This window comes from Talpa occidentalis, unplaced genomic scaffold (genome assembly GCF_014898055.3).
Source record: "Talpa occidentalis isolate TD23 unplaced genomic scaffold, MPIMG_talOcc4v2.1 talOcc4.13, whole genome shotgun sequence".
NCBI classification, from domain to species: Eukaryota; Metazoa; Chordata; class Mammalia; order Eulipotyphla; family Talpidae; genus Talpa; species Talpa occidentalis.
The window spans coordinates 68,252,529-68,271,690 of NW_023601322.1; the positions used below are offsets into that span (position 1 = coordinate 68,252,529).

Consider the following 19,162-nt stretch of genomic DNA (forward strand, 5'->3'; position numbering starts at 1 on the left):
CCATCTGCCTGCTCATCTTCACCACATCTCCACGCCCCCCATGAGGCCAGAGACCCTCACTCCTTCCAGTGGCCAGGGCACACCTCCATCCTCCATCTTCCCATCCCCCGGGTGAGGGCAGCACACATGGCATTATCCCCAGGCTACCAAAAGGAGAAACTGAGGCCTGGGAGGTGGGGTGGGACCACAGAGAGGCAGAGTCCCAACTCTCTGTCCCTCAATGCTGCCCGTGGGCTCTCCTCTCTGCCTCGTTCTCACCCTGCTCTTCTCCAGCCCTGGGCACAGACCTTCCTGTAGTCATGGATGATGACGCAAGAGAAGGGCTGGGCAGGCTGTACCTGCTGATCCTTCTAATCTGTCCTCTGTGCCCCTGAAAGTCAGGGGGCAATCCCTATTTGAGTGGGACCCTAACCCCCACCAGCCAATCTCCCACTCTGAGTTAGATCCCCCTCCGGGTCAGTAGGCTGATGTGCCCTGCTACCTGGTCCCGGGTGCAGCCCCCCTCTGGAGCCTTTCCTAGGGAAGCCCCATCCTCCTGGACACGGCTCATCCCCAGCCATTAGGACTAAGGTGAAAACAGGTGTGTCAGGAGCCCCTGAGGAGCCAGTGCCAAGCCCATCTTGAGTGTCAGTCCACCCCGGCCCGCACAGTCTCTTGTTTTGTTCAGCCAGTGGGGGACACACTTTCCAGGGCAGGAAGGTTAGGACCCCATTGGACAAACTCCAGGAGACATTTTCATGGTGTACACCGTGCTCACAGCGCCACCTGGAGTTGTGCAGCTCAGTGGCCTTGATGCAGGGGGTTTGGGGCGTGGAGTCAGGCATGCAGGGAGGCCTTTAGCTCTAAACAGTGCTTTCCAAGAGCCACTGAGACAGCAGCTCTGCTCTTCAGCAGTGGGAATCCATTTCCCCTTCATCCCCTCTTGCCCCTGTATTCCCCCCTTCTCTCTCAACATACGTGCACACACACGCACACGCACACACACGCACACAGAGGTTTTCCCATCTCCGAGAAACAGACTAATCTCAGACATGGGACACTGTCAGACCTGCCTTTTTCTAGCTCCTTTGTGGATTCTAAGACTCTTTTTGGCAACTCCCTAGGTCTCTGTCCTCCAGCCTCCAAGAAGCTGCTGCTTGAATAATCACTTCTCCCTCTCTAGTCCCCACCCCAAGCGGACATCAGTTTCCGAGAGCTGAGGAAAAAGAGCCCTGCCTGACGGCAGCAGGCAGGGGAGCCTTGGCCACTGCCTCCCTTTTCTTGGGTTGGGGTGACTGGGCACGAGGGTCAGGGACCAGAGGAGGATGGATTGACAAGTGGTGGCTTCCTCCTTCCAGCCCCCCTCCGGAGCCACTCCGAATTGACAAGTGCATCAACTTCATAGGACGCCCCTTTCTCCAGACACTGCCCAGCCCCCACCACCACCCATTTTCCAGGCATACCTGTACACACATCATCTCCGCAAGGAGGTGCCACCCAGGCCCAGAGACACTCCCGCTCTCTGTCCACCAGCCTCCCCCATTCTGCCAGTCTAGACGGGGCACAGGGTCTTCATGACTGTGACAGCCCATGGCCGCCCAGCACTGCAAGCTCAAGGGGCTGCTGGCAGGTGGCGCAGTCACTAGCACGCGAGCAGGTGGCCGGCAGACTCCTCCTGAAGAAGCTTCCCCATTAACCCTAAACAGTGACCTAGTATTGGGGGACACTGGCGATGGTTATTACCGAATTTCCGAAGGGAGAAAAGGCTGAGGCGGCAGAGATCCAGCTCTGAGTAAGGGGACGGGGTGTCAGCCTGGCCCTGTCGGTAAGCTTCCCCTAGATCTCTGGCCTCACGGGAGTTCAGAGGAGAGTACAGGGCTGGGCATGTCTCCCAGAAATCTTCAAGACAGGGACTCACTGGGGGAGGCGGGGTGGCCGCCAGAGAGCAGAAGGCAGTGTACCTTGGGAGTGAGGACAACGTCAGGGAACTGGAAAGGGTGGTGTTTGCAGCTCTAGAGGCAGCAGCGTGGGGGAACCAGTGCCCACCAGAGCCAGGCAGAAGGGGAGGACAAGTCACAAGGAAAGGACAGGTGTCCCGGCAGCCAGTTCCCCTCAAGTGGACCAGGCTCCAGGACCCACTGGAAGGCGGCTCTAGCCCCCACTGTGGTTCTTGCCACCTGCGGCCAGATGCCCTGCTCCTGGCTTGGCAGGCCAGCTGTGGGAGGCTGGTAATTCCGGCTCCTCCCCAGCCTCCCATGCCTCTCCCATGCCTTTTGCTCCAGGGTAGCCTTCCCCACCCGTGTCCATGAGGGCTCCTCAGAAACAACTTCCATGGTCAAACAGATTTGGGACAGGCCAGAAAGCTGAGCTGCTTCCTCCTGCAAAACTTTTCACAGCCTTTCCCATGCTAGCATGCACTGCACCTCCATAAAGAATGCTGAGAGTGGATTTCCTGAACTTATTTGGCCACAGAACCCTGTTTGAGAGAACAGATGAGACATTTCCAAGGCCCCCTGTGTCTTGGGCACAGTCCACAGCGGCTTTCCCGAGTTCACATCTGAGCTTTCTGGGAGCCGTTTCATGCTTGAGAAAACCTCCCTGGGGACCTGAGAGAACCCGTGGGTGGGAACGGGAAGGAGCGGCTCCCGGACTTGGGATTCCAGAAGGCTCCTAGCACCCTGCCCGCTGACTGACTGCCACCAAGTGGCTACAGTTCCTGGGGCACCAGGCAGGTGAGAAGGAAAGTCCCGCGACATGAAGACGATTAGGTCCTGAGCTCCCAGAGCCCCACCCCGCTTCCCCCAACCATCCTCCTCCCAGCCCTGCCTCCCCCACCACCCTCAGAGCCACATCTGTTAGAGAAAGTTGAAGATTCCCCAGCCCTCCACCCAGCCCTGCCCCCAGCCCCTTCAGCGACGAGTGTGCCCCAGCGCCTGACTTGGTTTTCTCATTCATCACTGTGCACTTTGATTTCTAACCTGAGCCTCGCGGATGATGCCAGTTTGTTCTGTGATTTTTCCCCTTTTCCTTCTCCAGATGTCCAAACGGATTCTTCGGACAGAGATGTTTGGAGAAACTGCCTTTGCGATTGTACATGCCAGATCCTAAGCAAAGTATGTTTGAAGAAACAAACACGAGTCCCTGCTCCTTAGAAAGCTTCCGGGTGCAGTCCCCCCGATGTAGGGCGTAGGGCCAGGGGTGTTGGTTGTTTTGATCTTTGGCTGTTACTGTTTTGTTTCTCTTTTCTTTTTTGTATTTTGGTTTGTTAGTTCTTTTGTTTTGTTTTGTTTTGCTTTGTTTTTCATTTTTGGCCTAATCCTTGGGTTTAAAGTTCAGGGCTACAGGTAAGGGGCAGAGTGGCAAGGCCAGTACAAATGGTAACGGTGGCAAGGAACCCAGCTGGCATTGGCAGGAGCCTGTGCCGGGGTGTTGCAATACCTGTGTCTTGCTATCCTGGCTCTCTCTTTCTGGTTTTCTTTCTTTTGGTAGGTGTCCTGTGGGATACACCGGGGACAGGTGTCAGCAGTTCGCAATGGTCAACTTCTCCAGTATGTCTCTTTCTTCTATTTCTTCTCTTCCCTGGTGACTGACAGTCTCCCCTGTGGGAGGGCGGGGGCCTTGCTTAGTGAGGCTAGAGCCTCTGTAGAGGAGACCCATCCACCCTCCACCACCCCACCTCAGAAGCTACTTCGCTACCTGGGCGCCATACGCCAAATTCTCTATGTAGCAGCTGGCACCGCGCTCAGGCCTCTTCACCACTGCTGGGGTCAGGCAGCCTGGCCAGAATGGGAGGAAGCATTTGTAGTGCCCTCACCTGCCTCAGAAGCCTGTTTGAGGAGGTCAGGCTGCTGAGGGGGCCGGGTAGGGAGTGTGTGCTTGTGTGTGTTGGTCTGTTTGAGAGAGAAAAGTTCTGTCTTTGGGTCTGGCCAGAGTTTGTTTTATTTTGGTGTGGGGTGATGGGGAAGAGTGGGCAAGGGGGGAATCAAGGGAGAACACGCCCCAGGGCAAGGTTTCCATGATGCCAAAGACCCCAGGAGTCGATGTGCTACAGGATTTGGGGGCGGGGCCAGGTAGCTTGCTGTGGATGCTGAAAGCTGGAGGAAATGAGGAATCAAGGGGCAATTGGTGACTGTCCAGGATCTCACTGGTCTGAGTCCCCTTCAAGACTTCATTCCCTCCCTTCTCCCACTTCTAAGGTTGGAGTTTCTGGTTTGATGGTGGGACGAGGGTGGTGAAGTTGGGGGAGTGAGCCCTACAGCCCCAGCCTGAGGCCCTAATTGTGGGTCTGGGAGCAGTTCCTTCCATTACCACCAGGTGGAGGTGGAGCCGAGGAGAAGCCACTGGTTAGCCATGGCCTATGTTTGGGGCCTGGTAGTCAGTTGGCCCGTGAGACCAGACCTCGTCATCCATCCCCCAGAGCACACTTGGTCCCTCCTCCGCCCACCTTCCTCCTCCCCTGCAAGGAGGACCACCAGGTCCCAAGAGCTGTGAGGAAACAGAACAATGATGCCAGGGCATTGAGGGGTGGAGTGCGGAAGATGCCAGGGCAAGACCCAGCAGACCATTTAGGTAGCCTATGATGAAGAGGGATTTTAGGGCTTGGGGTAGCGGGGAGCGTGGGTCTCAAGGTGGACAAATGAACCTTGCCAGTTATCCTCACCACAACACAAAAACCTAGAAATTGGTACTACCCACTCCCCCCTCCCTCTTTTTCCTCTCCTTGGAGAAGGAAACCTGGAAACCAAGACTTGGAGAGGGAAGTGGGGGCTGGTCAGCCCAGACGGTCGACTCTCTTAATAGACTGGGGGTCTGTCCTCTCCCCAGGCCTCTCCAGTTAGAGGCCAAGGAGGAAAGCCACGGGGATAAGGCTGAAGCCTGTTTGCAGGAGATGTAGCCCAATAGAATTCTCTAGAACTCAGGCTCCAAAAAGAATTGCAGAGTCAGATGCTGTCCCAGTGGAGCACCATAAATGAGAAGGGGCCCCGGAAGTGGCCAGAGCAGTCAGGCAGCACTGAGCACCATGGGGGAGAGGCAATGGAGCACCAACCCCTTTTCACCCCTAGGCCCAGAGCCTCCCAGGCCTATGGGACTCTTGTAGACAGGGAGGCCCAGCCCATCCTGAACCAGAGCCGCAGAACCTGTGGAACTTGGCTACCATCCAAGGCTTCTCTGCCAGCTAGGCTGCTTCAGCTCTCAGTTCTGATCTGCTGGAGGGTCAGCGCCCTGGAGCCCAGAAAAGAGCCTGGAAATGCAGCCAGGCCTTCCTGCCAGTGCTACATGAATTATCCTACCTTTTGGTAAAGGATTTATACTCTTCAAGCACATTACTCTGGATGCTTCATGCTGTATCCAAGTTTTACCTGCCCTGGTAGGTCAGTCAGAAGCCTTACTGAGCCTTCCCCAGCCCCAGATAATTAATAGAAAGGTAGTGAACATTGACAGCTTCAAGGTTCAGGCTCTAGATTCAGATAGAGCCAGCTAACAATGCCAGCAGCTGAGTTTACTAATTCTGGGCCTCATTTCACCTTTCCCAGTTGGTTTTCTCATCTGTGAAAGGGCGAGAGTAGCAAAAATGTCTAAGGGTTGCTGTGAGGGTGAAATGACATGGTGCATAGAGGAAGCAAGCAGAGGTCCTATGCCATTGCTTCACACAGCTGAGTTGGTGCAGGGCTGTGGCAGGAGGGCCAGCCTCGGATCCCCAGAGGGTTGGCTCCCAGCTAAGTGTCTGACTCCACACTCCCCAGATGTCACCTCCAGACCAGGTTGCCTGGTGCAGAGACTGGGAAAACTGTGGCCACAATAGCCCCTCTGACTTCTAAGAGTCAAAACTTGTGCATCTGTTTATCCCTCCGTGTAAAAGAGCACACTCAGCTGGGCACGCACACACATATACAGTCACGTACACACATACAGACACACCCACGTGCTCATACCTATGTGCATGTGCTGAAACACAGAAGCCCAAACTCACATGCCCACACACGGCACACAGGCATGCTCACACCTGCAAACACCTGCTCCAACTCACGAGCATGAGCCCTGGGTCCCCATTGTGGCCTTCGGGTCCAGCCCCCCTGACTATATATGCCGGGACACGTGCAGGATGAAGACTTTGCATATTGTCTGGTAAGCGTGGCCCTACTGGGAGTCCAGCATCAGGTCGCCATGGTTACTGGTCAGTATGCAAACTTCTGCCCAGGAGAACCTGTCTGTGATTCGGTGATGCCAATCCATTCTGGCTGCTGAGTGGGAGACTATTTTCCTTGCAGCAGCAGACATAGCCACAGGCCACTCAGACTCCATCCCAGTGACAGGGGAGCTAGGCTGCCATCCTGGTGACTGACCAAGCTCTCAGTGGCATCACCAGTCCTGCCCATCACCACTGGTCCACCCAAAACAGTACTGTCGTTTGCCTCAAGGAGATCAGTCAGGAATCCCAAGAGCTGCTGTGATACTACTTGGTTTTCCATGCAGAAGAAAATACAAATAGCTCTAGTAGCCTTGCTTACTTCTCCAGGTGGTCATCGTCCTCAGAAATAGCCAGTCACATCTGCTCAGAGTCAGTGGGGCAGGAACAGCCATGGCCTCCAGTCTCCCTTCCTCCTCCTATTTGCTATGTGACCTCAGAAAAGTGTCTTAGCGCCACTGAGCCCCTGCTGCCTCAGCTAATACAACCACCAAGTGGGGCCTAGACCACCCCTATAAACCGGCATCCTGGGCACCATGGTCAAGCAGGCCATTCTCTCTCAGGAGAGCAGGACTGGAAAGCCAAACAATGCAAGCTCTCTCCAGCTGCCTGGAGGATCCCTGAGGCCACAGAGTAACTAACTACTCACTGATTGCTGCCAAGAACCCTTGAGTTTGTCAAGTTTGTACTGGCCAGCCCAGGAGGCCCTAGAAGAGTGAACTTACAGTGCTCATGGCAGCTCTCTCCTGCCTCCAAGCTGTAAGAGTAAGACTGCCATTCGCAGTCCCTCCTGGCCTGGCTTTTCACAGGAGCGCAGAGGGCACATGTTGGGAAGGGCTGGGTTAGTTCTTTGAGACCGTGGTTTCTGCATGGAACTGGGGTCCAGAATCCCAGAGATCTCCTCCAGGCCTTGTCAGTCAGAGCTGTCTTGGCCCCTGGCTCCACCTACTCTTTTCTAAACACGGAACCCTCTGTAATCCCTATCAGAGGAGAGATCAAGGGTGGCTAATGCATAGGACTTCCTGCTGATGTCCTCCCTCTGAGGGGATTGCAAACATCAGAATCTGGTTCTAGCCGAGCTTATTGCGTGCATTGGGAGGAGGCGGATTGGGCAGTTAGGGCTCACTGGCCGGGCCTCTGCATGCGTGCTGAGCCTCGTACTGCCCGGGTCTGCACCGGCGCCTCTCCCTGCAGGCCGGCGCTCTTTACAGATGAGGAAGCAGAGACTATGACTTGCCCACATCCACACAGCAAATTAAGGGTAAAACTGAGATTCAAAGCCTGCAGATGGCTACTCGCTGCTCCGTTACAATGATAGATAAACTTTCCAGAAGCACTGTTGAGATTTCAGGGCTTCTGTTTGGTTCTGCTCATCTGGATGATTCTGAAACATAACCTGGTTGCAGACCTCCAAGAGACCCCAGAGCCAGGCCTGATCTCCTAACAGATTAGATCCTGAGAGCTGGGCGGCTTGGCATAGGGGCCAGTGGCAGAGCTGACGTTCAGGCAGGGCCCTTGGATTTAACCCTTCAGTGGCATGGGTGTGTACCCCACAAGCCCAGAAAATGGCTTGTTGACATGATCCCGCTTCATAGAGTGCTGTCAGGAGACTGGGGGCACACGTGTCCCACAAATAACCCACTCAACTCTTTGAGTTCAGTTTGCTTTTCTGAGTAGTGAAGGCAGGCTCGGACCATGTGACCCAGCCCCAGTAGGTTTGTAGGGTGTTGGGGGTATCACGTGGAGAAGCCCCCTGTCATCTGAAGCCTCCTCTTCCTCCCCTTCCTGCTCCCCTCAAATACAGTGTCTGTGCCCAGGCTCTGAGTAGACGGGCAGGCCAGCGCAGCCTGCGGGGCCGGAGGGGACAAGGGGCCTTTCTGGGTACCCTGTGCTCTCCTCCTGAGCAAGGCCTAGGAATGAGCTTGGAGTCCGGCAAGCTGTCTCCACCAGGGCATGAGGGTGCTGAGGGCCTGGCAGTGGAGCTGGGAGGGAGGCAGTGGGGATGCTGCAGCCCCCACTCCTGCTCCCCTTTCCTCCCCGGACATCTGCCAACTGACTCCTGTGCCTCTGCCTCCCACCAGGTACTAACCCCACAGCTCATCTCTAAAGAACCTGCCCTGCCTGCTGATCCTCACATTTCCTCTCTCCACCCCTCTCGGGGGTGCTCCTGGGGACGGGGTGCCAGGGCAGGAGCTCAGGGGCCGGGAGGGAACATGACTAACCTGCTTTCACCTCACAGGCTGGCCGCCGGTGTCTGAAGAGTCCTGACCAACGTTTCTCTCTCTCTCTCCCCCTCCCCCCTCCCCGTCTCTGTCTCTATCTGTCTCTCTCCCTCCATCCCTGCCCCTCTCTGACCCGCCTCTCTTCTGCACTGCCAGAGCACCTTGGATTTGAACTAAAGGGTACGGAGCCTCTATGTGTCACTCAGCACCATCCACACAGCCCCTCTCCGCAGCCTCTGACACCATGTGTGCTGGATATTTGGTTTTCCTTTCCCCAAAAGCGGAAAAGGGATGAGTCCAAAAGTCTCCCTTGGCCCCATCACGATGTGCTATCACAAACTGTGCTGATGTTGGGGAGACAAGCGAAGCTCATGACCAGCAGGGTACCAGACTGCACCCCCAGTGTGGGGCCCGTCACTAGGAGTCCCAGTGCTCCGGGAGGGCCCCCTGAGATGGTGCAACCAGACGAGACGAGACAGAGCCCTGGAGAGCCAGTGTCCAGAGGCCGTGGGGTCCTGGCTCGGAGAGCTGTGCAGAGAGGCGTGCCTTCCCACCTGACTTTAGTCCTCCTCCCTGTGCCCATTGCCATTGCCATTGCTGTCCATCCTGCACCCGGCTGGTAACACGAGTATGTCTCCGCCCCTGCCCTGTGTATGTCTGCCAGGCTTGGCCATCTGCTTGAGGCTGTCACTCCCTCCATGATCTGCCCCCATGATGGCACACGTGTTCTTCTGTGGGCAAGACCAGCGAGGGTGTGGAGTGGGGGACCTCTGGTGCTTGCCTCCCCGTTCAGAAGCTTACCTCCCTCCCGACACTGCCCCCTTGGGCAGGAAAGGACTTTGAGGGTTAGTCTTTGCAGCTCTCTGGCTCTGTGCTGGGAGTCCAGCCCAGCCTCAAGAGTCCCGCCATACTGCAGCAGGAGAGGAGCAGGGTTCGGAGGGTCAAGGCTTTGGTGGGGTTGTGCCTTGGGTGTGAGCCTGCAGTTATGAAAAGAATGTTCTAGAGACAGGTTCAGAGAGGCCCTGGTTCTCCTACCACCGAGCCCCTGACTTCTCCACAGAAAACAGAGCTCAGTCACCGTCTGTGTGTAAGCGTGTGGTCTACACACCACGACCGGGTCGGGAGAGGGGTCGAGCCCGTGTGGGATCTGTGTGATGGTGGCAGGTGCACAAGGGTGAATCTGTAGGTGTGCAGTGTGTATGTTGTCGTGGGGGGGGTGGATGTGCTTACGCCCACTTAGGGCTCCAGTACAGGATGCGCATACATGGAGAGCGGGGCGGGATGTCTGCTCAGGGCTGAGTGTCGTGCAGGCAGAGCTGCCAGGGCAAGGGGGTGGGTATGAGCCTCTGTGAATGTGTGTCTTTGATTCATTCACTCACAAAGTCAACAGACATTTACTGAGCCTCCAAGTTAGAGTCCCTGCCCACCTGCCTTTCAGATTCCCAGGGTGAGGCAGAAAGCCAGCAGGAGGTGTAAGTGCTCTGAAGAAAGTAAGTTACCAAACGGTGCCGGCCAGGAGAGCGAGGCCACTCCAAGTGGTCGGGACTGGGGATCGAGGGGCGGGGGGAGTGAGCCCTGCAGCCCCAACCTGAGGCCCTAATTGTGGGATGTCCAAGAAAGGAACATTTGGGCTGAAACCTGAGAGGCCCTCAGAGAGCTGGGGAGAGTGCCTGAGGCAGGGGGCTCCGCATTAGGGATGGTGTGGGGGTGGTGTGGTCGGAGTGGGCATGCCTCTCTCAGGACAGAAAGACTGCCAGTGCCGCTGGAGCGAAACAGACATGGGGCGAGCACCACAGATGAGATCTAAGAGAAAGGCAGGGACCACATGGTAAAGCTACTTATGCATATTACAGTGGGGAGCCCCTGAATTTTCAGGCGCATGCTCAATGGTGGTAAATCAGTGTGGCTCCAGGGCAGAGAACAGACTGGGTCTGCGTGTCAGAGAGCCACAGTCCTGAACATGGCTTCCACCCACCCTGCCCCTGGGTGCTTGCTGGCAGGTCTCCCTCTGCCACAGAAAGTTCTGGAAACCCAATGTCTTAGGACATTTCCTGGGAGCAGGGTAGGAGGAATAGAAGTGAAGGAATAGGATCAGAAGTCAGATGGTGCCCCGCTGTGCAGGGGGGAGCCCGGGTGGAGGAGGCTGTTGGCCGCAGGGATGGTGGGAAGAGGTCAGCGCGGGAGCACTTGGGAGGGAGAGCATCAGAATTCCCTGACGGGTCTGCCCGTGGCTGAGATACAGGGAGTCATGGAGAATAACAGGCTGGGGCTGACCACCAGGAAAGGGTGGAGCAGGCCTGGACAGAGGGCGTGGGACCAGGGCTTCGGTCTAGCCAGCCCAAAGAGATGAGGGAGCAGCCCCTGAGATGGAGAAAGAACAGGCCAGTGAAGGAGGAAACCCAGGAGGGATTGCGGGGGGGGGGGGGGGGGGGGAGCGGGAGGGGGTGGTGAGGGGGGGGCGTGGCAGGAGGGGTCACCTAACAGGGAAGGAAGTAACCGAAGGACTTGGCAACTGGAGAGTGATGCAGGATGCAGACACAGAGCCGAGGTGGGGGGTCTGGGCTGGAGGGCTATTTAAGAATCCACGCGGTTGTGTGTCTGTGGCATTTGTGTGCGCGCGACTCTCTGGACACTTGCCTGGACAAGTGTAAGAGCATGTGTCTGTGAAGGGTCTGCATGTCAGAGCCACAGTCCCGAACATGTGGGTGTACGGGGTGTGTCCTGGGCATTTGCTGGCGGGTCTCCCTCTGCCACAGAAGGTTCTGCAAGCCCAAGGGTTTAGGTCATTTCCGGGGGCTCCACAAGGCACTGGGGTCCAGCCCACTCATCCCTGCGCTAGGGGAGGGACAAGCCAGGTGGGCAGGTGGGGTTAGGGTGGAGGTCTAGGCTGTAGGCCCGACTGTGACTGGTGCTGTCACCTTTTCCTCTTCTTCCTCCTGGCTTTCTCTGTGTTAGAAGGGTAGGGGCTGCCCCACCAAGAAGTGGGAGCTGGAGGGGATGGTCAGGTCTTTTTGAGGACTTAGAGGCCCAGCCTAGCTCAGTAACTCTGAAAGGGTGGGGGCTGCTCCTTGAGCACAGGCCTGTCCTAGATGCCAGGGGGCTATGCTGCTGCTTGGGGCCTTCTCACAAGTTGAGGTGAGAGGCTGGAGTGGACAAGGGCCGCAGCCCTGCCAGGCTGCAGGGAGAAACAAAGAAAGGCATTTCTCCAGTCACCCCCTCGTCAGACCTCATGCGTTCTGTCTTTCTCCTGACCTGGTATCCCAACTAAGTCCAGCCTCTGGGTCTGGTGTCCTGCCACCAGGTCAAAACAAGTCAGAGAGGCTGAAGTAGCAAGCCACACTTTTCCCAGGGTCTATCCATTCACCATCACGAAGAATGGCTTCCTCAGCCTGTCTTGGCCCTTTGCAGCCACCAGGCCATAGTGGGATGGGCAGGGTTATGGCCACGCTCGGCTGCCTCCTCTATGGCCTTGGGAACTTCACCTCCATCCCAGCGCCGCCATCCCCTCCGCCCACCCCCCTGCCACCTCATTTTCCACTCAGGTGCTCCAGGCAGGGCGTGGGGCTTGGGAAGGGGGGGCGCAGAGTAGCGCTTGTGCTCAGACCTGAGGGTGGGTAGAGTTTGAGGGCACGGAAGGCAACTAGGAAAGGGCAGTTGGGAGGGGATCAGCTGGGATGGAGGGGAAGAGGGAAAGGAGCCTAGAAGGATCCCAGCTGGAGGGAATCCGGGGCTTTGTGGGGGACTCTGCACCACTGTCCCCATGGGTCTGCCTCCTGCCATGCTCCTCACATCCTCTGCCTCTACAGAAGCCGAGGAGCTATACCAGAAGCGGGTCCTGACCATCACCGGCATCTGTGTGGCTCTGCTCGTCGTGGGCATCGTCTGCGTGGTCGCCTACTGCAAGACCAAGTGAGCATGTGGCACTCCGCCTGGGCAGCCAACCCGGGTTGGGCCTCCCCGGTGCTTGTGTGAGGACAAGCTCTCTTCCCACCTAGCACACCTGCCCTAGCCTCCCCGCACCCTCCTAGCCCCAGCTGCCCCTTCTGGGACCTCTGCAGCAGGGGTGGGGCCAAAGGAGTAGCCAGGAAGCAGGGGAGTTGGTAGGGCAGATGGGCCCCCAAAGACTGAACTAGACCAGTCACAAGCACATGCTTTGGAAGAAGACAGATCTGGGTTTGAATCCAATTGTGCCATTTCCCATGTAACCCTGAGCAAACTGATGCGCCTCTCTGAGTGCTCATCTGTAAACTGAGAACGTGCTAGCATGTGTGTACCTCAAAGGGTATCAGGGGTGCACCTAGCCCGTCATAGGCAGGCACTGAGGCAGTGTTGGGCGGGAGTGGGCAGCACAGAAAGGAAAGCTGTATGGGCAGGGTCGAAGGAGACCCCACAAGGCCCTGCCGGTCCCACCCTGGAGCAGTCCAGGGGCGACCACAGAGGAGGTGGGGTGGGCCCACTTCTGGGCAGAGGAAGGGTGGGGACAGACCGCAGCACAAGGAGATGGGAGGTCAGAAGGGAGCTGGGAGCTGGGTAAAGCAGGCAGGCTGAAGGACAAAGGTAGAGCGCGTCAGCTGGGATCCTGGAGCACGAGCAGCGGGAAAAGGGCTGGGGTTAGGGAAAAAGGGACGTGAATCCGAAAGACTGCTTGAACCCAATGGCACTGCAGGGCCTTGAATGCAAAGCTGGGCGTCTTCAGTTTTGCCTGCAGATCAGGAGCCAATGAAGGTTGGAGAATGAGGTGAGCTAGGAAAATGTGTCATGTCCTTTTATAGCTCAAGAACAAGGGTCTATACATAGCCACACTTGGGGGACTGAGCCCCTAGATCTTGACTCCTACTCCCCCATCTATGCTCTCTAAGGTCCTGGCAGCCTTGCTCTGCATGAGTCCAGGACCAGAAACCTTAGAGGGAGGTAGGACTCAGAGAGCCCAAAGGACAGACGGGGCCCCAAAAGGAAAACTAAGGCCAAGAATCAGGAGAAAGGCAAGTGCCCACTGCATTTACTCCCTTCTTCGGCAAACCCGTCGCCTACTGGGCACCAGGCACAAGGCCTGGGCTGTAAGCAAGAGGTTTTTGGTCACAAACACACTTCAGGGCTGCCTCACCTTAGCTGGAGAGCTGGGAGTGTTTCTTCCGGGTGCAGCATTCAGATGGGGCCTGAGTGATAGGCGGGAGGTAGCAGGTGAAGGGCTGCAGGTGGACAGTAGTATGTACACAGGCCCAGAGGCCAGAGTGGGCAGGCACAGTGAAGGGGCAGACACAAGCTCCCCAAGGCTGCAGCAGCTGGGGCAGCGAGAGGGCGGCGAGAGCCCACAGCGAGGGCCAAGGAGGGGCTTAGGCCAAGGGAATGACAGCACCAGACTTGTTGATCACAGATGTACGGAGCTCTTCATATGTGCCAAAGTCAAGTAGCCCCACAGGCCTTGACTCTCTGACCACAGCAACCTGTTTTCTTGGCTGAAGAATCTTGTTCATTTATTTATGCGTGTATCACTGGCCTTCCCTAGTCACCAGTAAGCTCCATGAGGACAGGCTCTGTCTCCTGTCGAGACACATAAATACCAAATGAATAAATGAGTGAGTGAGTGAGTGGGGGGTGAGCAAGTGGGTGAGTAACTGGGTGGGTGAGTGAGTGGGTAAGTAGGCCAGCACTGTGCCTGAATGTTTTCTGTGCTCTTAATCCTCAACCGTCTTTGGACTGGGTAAGTGATCACCCCATTTTACAGGTGAGAAAAGGGAAACATGGAGAGTTTAAGTTGCCCAGGGTTGCTAGAAAGTAGTGGTGTCTACTCTCTCAGCAGAGCCCACGCTCGCCCAGCACGAATGTGCTCAGGTCCTGCTGAATTCAGGCAGGTGCTGATGGTTGCAGGGGATGGTGACTGAGGGTGCCTGAGCCCAGACAGCAGAACAGGCCCAGGCAGAGGTAGAGAGGTCCCCCGAGGGAGAGCCCTGGAAACGGATACACTGTGCTGGGTGTACCAGGCTGACCCACCCACCCCCTTGCAGAAAACAGCGGAAGCAGATGCACAACCACCTCCGGCAGAACATGTGCCCAGCGCATCAGAATCGGAGCTTGGCCAATGGGCCCAGCCACCCCCGGCTGGACCCCGAGGAGATCCAGATGGCAGATGTGAGTCGTGTTCCCAACCTCTGAGTGCTCCTCCTCATGGTCCTGAAGGACGTCAGGGCAGCAGGCAGCCCACCCCCTGCTCAGCCCTGCCTGCCAGCCTGGCCTCACCTCACCCTGATGACTAGCCTCTCTTTGTCCACCTCCTAAGTGAGGGGGGAGGGGGGAGGCCATCACTGCCCCAATACTGAGTCACCTTTCCAGTGGACCGCCCTCCCCAACCTTTAGCTTCCCTGTCCCCAGCAGGAGGGCCAACTCCACCACTAACTCCTCCCCAACTGTCTGTTCCAGTATATCTCCAAGAACGTGCCAGCCACAGATCACGTCATCAGGAGGGAAACTGAGACCACTTTCTCCGGGAGCCACTCCTGTTCACCTTCTCACCACTGCTCCACAGCCACCCCAACCTCCAGCCACAGGTGGGCACCACCCAGGCCCGCCCAGACTGGCAGCCCCCTGAGCTCACGCGTACCACACACCTGCCTGGGGACACAAGCAGAACCTCCCAGCCAGGCTGGGCTCTGCGGGAGCTGATCCCTTAAGCAGGTGATGGGGGCTTCAATCCAAAACCCACCGCCCGTGTTCATCCGGGTCCTCAGTCTCAGGGACAGCGGCATCACCAAGACCCCACTGGATCTTTCCTTTTTTTGGTCCTCATTACTTATCTGGCATAAAGTGCCAACTCGGTCACCCAGAGCTATTTGATGACTTTTCCCCTGTTTGTCCACAAACTCGGCCTAATGAACCCTAATCCACCGTGGCCCCCTCCTCTGCAGAAGTGGGAGGCCTGTCCACAGATGCACAGAAGCTCAAGAAATAACGCACTGGGCCCTTCCTTCCCTGGGAGACTGTGGAATAGGCAGGCCTCCTATGTATTGGCCACTGGAGCCGCACTGTTGAGCTAGGTGGCTGAGGACCAGGGGAGTCCCAGTCAGGACACCCCCAGGTGAGGCTCGAGGGAGGCTGGTGGCAGGAAGGAAGGACGAGAGAGGATGCCGGTCCTCCTCCTCCCAGTTCCAGGGTGGGGCACTTACAGCACAAGGGTCCAGAGCGTGCAGGGCGGTGAATGAAAATGGAAGGATGGAGGGAGCTGACCTGCCCCTTCCTGACCCCTCAACTCCCTTTTCCCCAGGCATGAGAGCCACACGTGGAGTCTGGAACGTTCTGAGAGCCTGACTTCTGACTCCCAGTCGGGCATCATGCTGTCATCAGTGGGCACCAGCAAATGCAACAGTCCAGCGTGTGTGGAGGCCCGAGCACGGAGGGCAGCGGCCTACAGCCAGGAGGAGCGGCGCAGGGCCGCGGTGCCCCCCTACCACGATTCCATAGACTCCCTGCGCGACTCTCCACACAGCGAGAGGTCAGTTCCCGCCACAAACCCGGGGCACGTGCCCATTTTTCAGGTGGGCCCTCTAGGTCCTAGACAGGTAAAATCTGCTGGAGTCTGCGTGCTAATGACAGACTGGGGCCTCGGCAGGGCCAGCGGGCCCTGGGGTGGTGTCACCATACGCGTCCCACTGGGACGCTTTTCAGAGTAGAAGGGGGTGTTACTGAACATCCGGGTATCCCGGACACGGGGAACGCAGGAAGCCCATACCCCGCTGCCACCTGGAGGCCCAGGCCCCACCAGAAACAGGACAAGCTGGAGCGGGTGGGAGGCCGGGCCGGGAGGTGGACTCGCGGGACTTGGCAGCGCCGCAGGGCCAGGAGTCGAGAGCGCCCGCGGGCCCGGCCGCTGCCCACCGGTGGTGACACCGCGGCAGCGGGTGCGGCGACAACCTGGAAACGTCCTCGCTTCCCGACCGCAGGCTGGAGCCTCAGGGGCCCCGGCCCCACCTCGCGCGGCCCTCTAGCGGCCCCGGGCAGGCGGCGCGCGGCGCGCGGGGCGAGAGGAGCCGGTGCGCCCGGGGCCGCCTGGGGAGCCTGCCCGGCCCGCGGCTCTTCTGGCCCCGCGCCGACGCCTCCTCTCCCCGCAGGTACGTGTCGGCCCTGACCACGCCCGCGCGCCTCTCCCCGGTCGACTTCCACTACTCGCTGGCCACGCAGGTGCCGACTTTCGAGATCACGTCCCCCAACTCGGCGCACGCCGTGTCGCTGCCGCCGGCCGCCCCCATCAGCTACCGCCTGGCCGAGCAGCAGCCGCTCCTGCGGCACGCGGCGCCCCGGGGCCCGGGCCGGGCGCGGACATGCAGCGCAGCTACGACAGCTACTACTACCCGGCGGCGGCGCCGGGGGCGCGGCGCGGGGCCTGCGCGCTGGGCGGCAGCCTGGGCAGCCTGCCCGCCAGCCCCTTCCGCATCCCCGAGGACGACGAGTACGAGACCACGCAGGAGTGCGCGCCCCCGCCGCCGCCCCGGCCGCGCGCCCGCGGCGCGTCCCGCAGGACGTCGGCGGGGCCCCGGCGCTGGCGCCGCTCGCGCCTCAACGGGCTGGCGGCGCAGCGCGCGCGCGCGGCGCGGGACTCGCTGTCCCTGAGCAGCGGCTCGGGCGGCGGCTCGGCCTCGGCCTCGGACGACGACGCGGACGGGGCGCTGGCGGCCGAGAGCACGCCCTTCCTCGGCCTGCGCGGCGCGCACGACGCGCTGCGCTCGGACTCGCCGCCGCGGTGCCCCGCGGCCGACAGCAGGACTTACCACTCCCCGGACAGCCGCGGCGCGCGCGCCGCCAGCAGACACAGCCGCGGGCCGCCCCCGCGCGCCCCGCAGGCCTCGGCGCCCCTCTAGGGCCCGCGCCCGCCGCGCCCCCGTCCTCACGCGGAGCGGAGCCCGCCGGCTGGCGAGGGAGCAGGAGACAAAGAAATAAAAATATTTTTATTTTCTATAAAAGGAAAAAGGTATAACAAAATGTTTTATTTTCACTTTAGCAAAAATTGTCTTATAATACTAGCTAACGGCAAAGACGTTTTTATAGGGAACCTATTTATATGTACCATCCTGATTTACAGCTTCGGGAAAACCAACACAAAGAGAGATGGGCCAATTTTTTGACTCTTTACTAGAAACCTATATTGTGGTGCCTTTTGCTGTTCGCTAATCCGGAGCTCCTGGAGAGCGTCTGGGTCGCGGGGCGGGACGCGGGGTCGCGAGCGGGCAGCGGCTGGGGGAGCCCGGCCCGAGGCGGCTGCGGGGCGCGCGGTGGGGTGCCCGGGGCGGGCGCGGGCTGCCGGGGGGTCGGCCCCGAAGAAGGACGTGAGGACGCCGTCGCGCGGCCCCCGGCACGGTCTCGAGCCCGGGCACCCCGACCTCCCCCCAGGAGAGGGCGGCGGGGATCCCGGGCCTGCGGCGGGGCGGGGCGAAGGTCAGGCAACTTCCAGGGGGAGACTCAGGCCCGGCGACAGCAACCTGAACGGGGAAGGGGCCTCCCCGCTCCTCGCAGCTGCTACGGGAGGGGGCGCTGAGGAAGCAGGCTCCTGCCGCCGGCCCCAGGGAGGGGGCAGCTCTGCCGGGGCCCCCAAGTTCGTGGCTCCTCCTCCCCCAGGGCCTCCAGGACGCCCCTCCGTCCTCTGCAGCACCTTCGTTTACAGGTCGTCTTTTCTATTTTACGCCTGCATGTCCTTTGCATTTCAGAATCTCTAGGTTGGATGCATGGTCACGCTGGGACCAAGAAGAGCCACTCGGCAGTGTATGTGACGCCCCTCTTAGCAATAAAGTAACACCACTCCCCTCTCCCGCCCGACCCCGCCCTCGGCGCACCTCCGACTTCCACTCCCTCTCCAGCCCCGCCCCCCAAAACTGGGTCCACCGCTAATTTGTCGGAAAGGTAATTGTTCAAAAGAAATCCGGAATAAATGGGAACCCGGCCCTGAAATGTCCAAACTCCTGACTGTTGACACTTGAACATTTTTATATGATAAATAAAATCAGAAAGAACTCATGTTTGACTGTGTGTGCCTGGCCCAGGTGAGGCGCGAAGGTACCCGGTGAGGCCCGGGCTGGGGTAGATGTGGGTGCACACATTAGAGAGGGCCCCCTGTGAGGAAAAGACCCTCCTCCAGCTCCCTCACCCCAACCCTCCCCGCTCTTCCAGGAAGCTCACCAGGTGACCCCCTCCCCCCAGGGCGGCCAGGGCACCTGGCCAAGGGGCTGACGCAAGTGACTGCTCTGAGCTCAGCCTCAGAACCCGGGCCAGGTTCCTGCCCTGGAGCTACAGAGGCCGGACTGAGGCAACAGTTTCCGGGCCTAGGTGGGTGAGAAGGGAAGGGGTGTGCAGTTGGCACTGGGGCAGCTGGGGCAAGATGACCCTTGGGGCCTCAGGCATGTCACAGGCAAAGTCTGGACATGCAAGGTGGCATAATGGGTACCCCCCGCTGCCAGGAGGGCCACAGCTGTGGCAGCTTGTAAGCCCACGGGGCGTTGCGCTTTCCCCAGCTTTATACCCCCTCCGAGCCGGGGCCTGTCTAAACCCGCAGTCCTGGTGAAGAGTACATGATTTCAGGCAGAAGACAGCAGATGGAGGGCCAGGGTTAAGAAGCCTTTGCCGCCATAGATTATTAAGCCCGTGCCCAGAGCCAGAAACCGTCAGGTTAGCCCGACCCCAGGGAGTCTTCTGTCAAAAGAGCACAGGTGGCTGCTGCGTGTGCCCTTGCACGCGAAGGCCCCCTGGACCTGCGAGGCCATTTTGGAGACCGACATGTGGGAAGGACAGCGAG

The 19,162-nt window shown here is 58.8% G+C and overlaps 1 protein-coding gene across 1 annotated transcript in view; it reads left to right on the plus strand.

Annotated features, from left to right (window-relative positions):
* Positions 1 to 17,237, plus strand: part of NRG2 (neuregulin 2) — a 244,816-nt gene extending 227,579 nt beyond the window's left edge. The window contains 7 exon segments of the mRNA XM_054694326.1: positions 3,016 to 3,092; positions 12,195 to 12,297; positions 14,394 to 14,517; positions 14,806 to 14,933; positions 15,647 to 15,874; positions 16,491 to 16,672; positions 16,675 to 17,237. Coding sequence (XP_054550301.1) covers positions 3,016 to 3,092; positions 12,195 to 12,297; positions 14,394 to 14,517; positions 14,806 to 14,933; positions 15,647 to 15,874; positions 16,491 to 16,672; positions 16,675 to 17,237 — 1,405 coding nt within the window.
* Positions 17,238 to 19,162: the final 1,925 nt, after the last annotated feature.